This window comes from Galeopterus variegatus, unplaced genomic scaffold, assembly GCF_000696425.1.
Source record: "Galeopterus variegatus unplaced genomic scaffold, G_variegatus-3.0.2 Scaffold4023, whole genome shotgun sequence".
In the NCBI taxonomy this organism is placed as follows: Eukaryota; Metazoa; Chordata; class Mammalia; order Dermoptera; family Cynocephalidae; genus Galeopterus; species Galeopterus variegatus.
Genome location: NW_007730134.1, coordinates 178,350 through 186,367, shown reverse-complemented (window position 1 = coordinate 186,367; position 8,018 = coordinate 178,350). Strand labels below are relative to the sequence as shown.

Below are 8,018 nucleotides of genomic sequence, written 5' to 3'. Positions count from 1 at the left end.
AATGAGTTAATGGTTATTAAATAAACTAAAATATCTGATATGTAGAAACTTACCAAGAGGTTATTCAAGCATGTAAATGAACACATATCTCAACTCTTTCCTAAAGAGAATAAAATCAAGGGTCATTTTTATCTCTTCTAGCTAGTCTCTACAATGGAAAAAATAAGCTTTCTAAGTTGAATAAAAATTACGTTAAAGTAGTTGGAAGTTATGTAATTGTTTCCTCCAGGTATTAGAGGGCACTAAACATTCCAAAATAATTTGTTAAAATCTTCCTTTATTTGGAAATGAGATTTATAAGAAAAAGATGGTTTTTAAACTCTAGGTGCAGGTGATAATCCAATTTCAAAACATATTTCCCTCAGTTTTATAGTACAATTCACACTCAAAAGTATGCACTTCAAACTTAAAATAATCTTGGTTATACAAAGACTCACCATCTGTATGGGTTTCTTGTGGAGATCTCGTTCATTTACCAATTTTTCCTGGTCAGTGACATAAAGACCTTTCTGTGCTAAAGCCTGGATTACAGCATCATGGCCCAAAAGGGGTTTTGCAGCATCACTCTTGAGAATGAGACTCCCAGCACGACAGTACAGTTCAGCCGATAGAAGCAAATTAACAACAGGTGGTTTGATGTGTTCCTGGTCATACTGATCTGTGTAAAATGGTTCTCGAAGTTCCTCTGGTACATTTTCTATAAAGATTAAGGGAAAAAATTCTCTTACAAGATTTTTATAAAAGAAACACAGTTTATTTAATAATTATTATTTATGTCACAGAACTTAAGATTCCCTCTAAAAACAACAATAACTCTTTTTTAAGATTCCTTCTAAAATAACAACCCTTTAATTGAAGAGATGATTTACTGGACCTTGGCATATAATCTAGAATGACAGAAAGATACAAATCTTCTTTCAGAAGATACCATTCTGAGTATATTCCAAAAAGGGACTACAAAGCAAACAAGGGGAAGTTTTCTGAGTCTAGTGGCATAGAGTCAGTATTCTCACATGCACAGCCACATCTACAGGATGAACAGTAAGATTTTCAAGAACTAATTTTAGTGAATCTCCTCACATGCAAGCAGTCAACCAGGAAATTTACTATAACAGCTATTTCAGGAGACTGTTAGGCCTTGACACCTGCGAGTCATTTGCCCAGTTTTACAGCTAATAAGTTGCAGAACAGAGACTGTCTAACTTATTCTGTCCCTCTGCATCAACGCCCCTGGTCTCTCCTTTCTTGCTTAGCCTGCTGAAGCTCCTAAGGGGGAGTCACAGCTATTGTTTAGGATAGAGTTACTCTTAAAAATCCCTTACACTAGTAAACCACTGATATCTCCACATTCCCACTGACCACTCCCCATCCTACCTGAAAAAGCCTTCTTGGGCACCCAATTGCTAAGTTCCATGAAGACACAAGAAGGGATAGTTTACAAATGTAATACAGAAAGAAAACCAAATTCTCCTTCCAAGTTTCTTTTTCCTGCTAGCCTTTGTTTCCCTTTATTTTTATTTATTTATTTTATTTATTTTTTTTTTAAAAGATGACCAGTAAGGGGATCTTAACCCTTGACTTAGTGTTGTCAGCACCACGCTCACCCAAGTGAGCCACGGGCCGGCCCTAGCAGTTTCCCTTTAAGAATGCCAAGCCCCCCTCTCCCAATGTCTACTCTCTAACTTTAGAAGCTGCCTTTGAATCTGATGGCAGCAAAATTACTAAAACAAACAAGAGAAACAATATATTTCTCATTGTTTTACAAGTTTCCTTGCCTCTTTTACCTGTATTTCTTCCTCTTAACTCCCCATTTCTTACCTGGGCTTTATGCTTCTCATCAAAGCAGGACAAGAATGAGATTTGGGGGTATCTAAGAGGTTAACACGGAGCTGCAATTATAGAACTTGATAACTCTGGCCTGAGACTTATTCCCTCACCTATCTTTTCTTTCTAAAGTGAGGTTCTCAGGGCCAACCATCCCATTAATGATTTTAGCAGTCTTTTGAACAGGTAGCTCTAGTTTAAGCTCAATAATGCCACAGTACTAATAAATTTCAGCATCTCAAAAAATTTATTCATAAAGTTTATTAATATACTCTTTAGCAATTTTTATCTTAAAGGTTTTGGTTTTTAAAAGTTTTTGAAAAGCTCCTATTATTCAGAAAAATATCTTCATCACACAACATTCAGCAATCATTGCATCCTCATTTCATATACTAGCATGGTTCTGGGGAATTCAAGGAATTAGAAATAATCCTCATCCCCAGGGAGCCAACAAACTACAAAAAAAAAAATCAGATATACAGACAGGTAAAGTTAAGCAATTCAGAAACTAGATACAATACTAAGCAGTAAAAAAAAATCAGATATACAGACAGGTAAAGTTAAGCAATTCAGAAACTAGATACAATACTAGAAACTACATACAAATGATTAAGCACCAAATGAAAGAAATGAACAATTAAGTACTCAGAGTTCAGAAGAGAAAGTATCACAGTGGGATGACATAACTTCACCTTAACGAAATAGGATAGGAAGAATAGGCAAAATTTGTTTAGTCATAAAAAAGAGGCTTTCTAAATAGAAGGGGAAAGGGTGTGAAGAGACACCAAACTGAAAAATTTGGGTGGAGAGAACAATTCATGTAGGAGAGCAGTGAGAGGTAAAGCTGGAATGGGAGAGGTTGGTGATTAAGACTTGAAAGTAATATTTATCTATATAAACATAATATTTATCTTTAATAGCTAACAAGGAGTTGCTGACAGTTTTACAGAAGAGTGACTCATTAAGATTGATGATTTGGGGCACTGAATCTGGTATTCAATATTGATGGCTGTAAAAGTCAGAGATAGAAGATTATTTTATAGAGATAAGAAAATGAGGTTGGAAAGCAGTAGAGAAAAAAGGAAGTGAAGGACATAAGAGACTGCTAAAGAAACAAAAAGTACCCAGGAAGAAAGCAAAGAGAGGAGTCAAGATGGAAATCAAAGATGATCAAGTCTGGGAGGGAAATGATGATATCACTAATAGAAAAAAGAAAATTGGAGGCAGCACCAATTCTGGAAGCAAGATCATAAACACAGTTCTGGACATGTTGAGATTGAAATGAGAGCAAAAATATCTATGTGGAAATATCCAATAAGCTGCTGGAGATATAGGACTCTAGAAAGAGGGCAAGAATGAATGTATCAATTTGGGATTTGGGTGACATCTAAAAATATCATCCTCATTTAATAATTGAAAACACTTTCTTTCCTTCATAGCTGCATTACCCAGTAGTGAGCCAGCTTTAAACTTAATATAGCTGCCTCAGCACGATACATAAACTCAGCTGCAAAACTGTAGAATATAGTGCTGGCACTCATTTAAGCCAAAAACAAGTTATTTAATAGAACAACTTTAAAAGGTAAATTAATTGATTTTAGGATAACTATTATAAAATGTTTACATAGTGGATTTTTATTTCCTGATAAAAGAATGACTAGTATATGTGACTTAATATCTAAACATTAGCTGTGCAAAGAAATTTATCTATCATACTTATTCATCCACCTAACTTTTACTTACTGCTTTTATATCTGTTTTCACAGATAATCTTCACATCTTGGTGAAACTGCCAAATCAGGTAATATGCAGATAGATAACAGGAATACATACCAATACTTATTAAGGACCTGCTATGTGTCAGACACTGGCCTGAACATGCATTCTGCCATTTAATCCTAACAACCCTCTTACTGCATTTGACAGATAGGGAACTTAAGAAAGGATATCTTACCCAAGGACACATAGCTGATAAATACAGAGTTCTAGCTCTAAACTATGTAGCTAAACAGACTTAAAAATAACAATGGTTTGCCAAGAGCACAAAGGAAAATGTTGGAAGACACAGAGCCCAAGGGCTATTTCCATTTTATTAAGGAATATCCACAAACCTGAGTTGTAAAAGCATGAGTTTTTAAAAGACCCCAACTCAAGAAAAAGGGAAAGAATCCATATCAAATCAAAGAATGTTTCAAGAATATGACAAGAACAGATTTTTCAACCCCAAAATAGGTCACTTTAAAAACAAGTCTTCTGGGGCCGGCCCGGTGGCACACTGTACAAGAACAGATTTTTCAACCCCAAAATAGGTCACTTTAAAAACAAGTCTTCTGGGGCCGGCCTGGTGGCGCACTGTAGCAGTGCGCTGCTTGGGAGCGCAGCGGCGCTCCCGCCGAAGGTTCGGATCCCACATACAGACCGGTTCCCGCTCACTGGCTGAGCGAGGTGCGGGCGCGGCACCGAGGGTTGCGATCCCGTTGCCGGTCCCGGTCCGGTACGGGCGCGACACTGAGGGTTGCGATCCGTTGCCGGACACGAAAAAAGACAAAAAGGAAAAAAAAATTTTTAAAATAAATAAATAAAAACAAGTCTTCTGGAACAAAATATGCTTAAGAAAAAACTTCAAGAATGTCTACCATTTTACCAATGGTACAACACTATTATTTTTACAAAACAACTTTGAATCGTATCACATTAAAAAAAAAACAAAACAGCATATTAGAAAATAAACAGGCCAAGGGCTAGCCAGTTAACTTGCTTGGTAGAATGTGGTGCTGATAACACCAAGGTAAAGGGTTCAGAAAAAACATATTGGCCAGCCTCCAGAAAAAACAAGGCAAAAATCAAAGACATTTCATTCTCTCCCTAACCTCTGTAACACAAAAGGTAAGAAATTAATATTTACGGAATGGCTGAGTGAAATACACTAATATTTAAAGTATAAGAGACACATTTTTCTCATGCCCCAGGACTTAAGCAGAACCTCCTTAATCATGTTATTATAAATCCTGACTAGATCTAAGTTTTGATATAAACATTCACTTGAAATGCTTGAAATACAGGTAGAGGGAGTAGAGACAGTACTGCTCAAGGCAATTTCCTATAAACTTAGATTGCTGCCAGTTGCATCCATATTGCAGCAATTGGTAAAGATTTCTTTAAAACAATGAAGGGTGGGAGGTAGGAGAAAAATCCATTTTAGAAATATCATCACACTAAATTTATCATGGGAACACCTCCTTATTTTCCAAATCTAAAAAACTGTTTCTAAAATATTTTACTAGTTTCAATTTAATATTTTACTATTAAAATATTAATAGTTTCAAAAAGCTCCGATTAAAAGCCACAGACTCTGAGCTCAAAATTAACTGAAAGACATAAAAATGGTCAATACCATGAAAAAAAAATTCTCAGTATCAGTAATCAATGAGATATGTTTTTGCCTGTCAAAATGGCAAAAAAAAATTTTTTTTTAATCTACTGTTGACACAGATGTACTGAAATTAATACCCTCATACATGACCAAAGGGCAAGAACTATATCTGTCTTATTTGCCATAATATAAATCCCCAGCACCTAACTCAGTGGCTGGTACATGGTAAGAACTCAAATATTTGATAAATGAATGAAAATGTCACAAACACACAAAAAAAATTCTAGTCATTAGCCTTTTCCCGAAGAGATTCCCAGATTTCAAATTTTCCCTTAAATACCTCCCTGATTCTGTGCTAGTAATCATAATTTATTCCTGTACCTGCTTAGAAAAACTTTGTTTTCTCTTGGGCCACTCTTTCCTATTATAACAGCACTCCCTCTCAAAACCAAACTTTTCAGTTAACCTGCATTCACCACCTACATTCATTTCAAAATGTGTCAAAAATTTGGACTTTGAGAAAGTATGGGCTTTGGATTAAAAAAGACTTGGTTGAATCCTAATTCTACCACTTACTTGATATGGGATCTTGAGTACAGTAATACACTTCTTAGTTCTCGTTTCCCCGTATTCCACAAATGTGCTCCCTGCTACTACTCTGACCTCAACATCCTCTACACCTCCCACTGGCCCACCACGCTCCAGACACCCACGTTTCTGTTGCTAGAACATGCCAAGTTCAGACCTTTTAGCCTGTGCACTAACTGTTCCTTCTGCCTCTACTGTTCCTCCCTTAACCACACGGTTGGTTCTTTCCATTCAGATCTCAGTTAAATGTTATCTCCTCAGATATGCCTTCCCTGACCACCCAATCAACTATCCCAATTCTTTAGAAAGCAGTTATTATTGTCCCATAATATTTTGTTTATTTCTGCCTCCTCTTATTATAACATACCTCAAGCAGGACACTTTTCTGTTCTGTGTCACTAGCGTGTCAAACTGTGCCTGAAACACAGCAGGCACTCAAGTATTTACTAAAAATATGTGAAGAACCTAAACACAGTACCTTTCCTTCATAGAAGATACCAATTAAAAGTTACCTCTTTCTCCACTTCATTACCAAACAACATGTTAAATATTGTACAAGTGCTATACAGCATTCCCGAGCTTAAATTACCACTTCTACTCTTCCAATTACCCTATGAAACCAAAGTACTTCTGAGCTCCAGATCCTTATGAGCTATCAGCCTACACAACTCTTCACTTAGATGTCACAAAGAAACCTCAAACTCAAAATGGGAGTCAGGTTTCTCAGTGACCAGGGGAGTTACGAATATGGAAAATAGAAAGACTAGAATGAACTCCATGGTGCTGGATGAAATGGGAAGTGTCTGTGTGAATACACAGTGTTAAAAATATATCTATATTTCTCTATAGATAATGAAAGAAATAGATGTAGCTATATGTTATGTACATATGTGTGTATTTCCTAGCTCTATCTGCTAAATAACACTCCACTAGCAATAAGCCTAGCATCTATATCTTGGTTTCTAATATCCTTCCCACTAAAAGGAACTTGAAGAAGTGGCTGTTTCCAGAGCTGGGATAGGGAATATACAAGATGAGCTTTAAATATCTTTGTGTATGTGTGTGTACATGTTGTGTATATGTGTGTACATGTTGTGTATATGTGTGCACACATGTGTGTACCAGAAAGTAAGCAAATGCTAACAAATGATGAGGCCATGTCAGAAAAACAGGATCCAGTTGGAAGGGGATCCAATTGGCTAATTCTGGAACAATTTTTGAGCATCAAAATAAATAATGATAATAATAAAGAATTATAACCCATTGATAAAACATGAATCGAGTCCATCCTTAAAGAAATAAATAAGAAAGAAGGGATGCTCATCCTTGTAGTGGAATACCAAATAATAAATGAGAAAAAAACGATAGTAATAATCAATAGTAATAATCGATTCAGGAAAGAATCATTATTGGATATAAAATGGTGGGTAAAAGCTTGATAAACAGGATACTTTAAATGATCTCCCCATAAACTACTTATTAACTAAAAATGGAAAAATAGTAATTTTATAGTAGAGAAAACTGGCAGATACCAGTTTAACCAGGTGATAAGAGTTAACATCACCAATACTGGAACGAACATACGTCTTGTGCTATGATTTACTGAGAACACATCTCTTCCGTGGCAGTCTTGCCAGACTTGAATAACCTGAATCTAATCATGAAGAGGCATTGGGCAAATCCAAACTGAGACACATTCGATAAGACAACTGGCCAACTGCTTTCATAAGATAAAAAGTACATTTTAATAAAGGGAAAAAGATCAACACTGAAAGGTCAAACATTTTGGGGATACTGGGAAGAAGGATTTCCCACCTCCTCCCCACCTTACTGGCATTGTGTATGAGGGAGAGTATCAGGTTGCTGTGTTCTTGGAAGGAAAGTGGGGGTAAGGAGACTTTTCTCTATCTGAATGTCATTCCTCTGGGGCTGCCTGGCTGCTAATTGGTTTGTCTCTAGGTGTCTCTCAGGCACCCTTGCCCAAGACCCTTGTGGAATGCAGAAATGGTGCTGTGCAGAGTGGTGACAGGGCACATACACTGGCAGAGAGACAGGGGGTGGGGGTGGTAGTGGCAGTGATGAGCAGTGTGCAGGAGTGGGTCATCCTGAGGGGAGGAGGGAGGAATATAAGGAAGGAGGAAAAAAGGAAGTGGGAAAGAGGGAAGAAAGCCAAAGAAGGGCCGGCCCATGGCTCACTCGGGAGAGTGCGGTGCTGATAACACCAAGGCCCCGG

The 8,018-nt window shown here is 37.0% G+C and overlaps 1 protein-coding gene across 1 annotated transcript in view; it reads right to left on the bottom strand.

Moving 5' to 3' along the window:
• Positions 1 to 437: 437 nt before the first annotated feature.
• Positions 438 to 8,018, bottom strand: part of LOC103602133 (calmodulin-regulated spectrin-associated protein 2-like) — a gene marked incomplete at its 3' end in the record, with an annotated part of 22,167 nt that continues 14,586 nt past the window's right edge. Inside the window, exon 2 of the mRNA XM_008586554.1 lies at positions 438 to 697. Within this exon, the coding sequence (XP_008584776.1) occupies positions 438 to 697 (260 nt within the window). The remainder of the gene's footprint in view (positions 698 to 8,018) is intronic.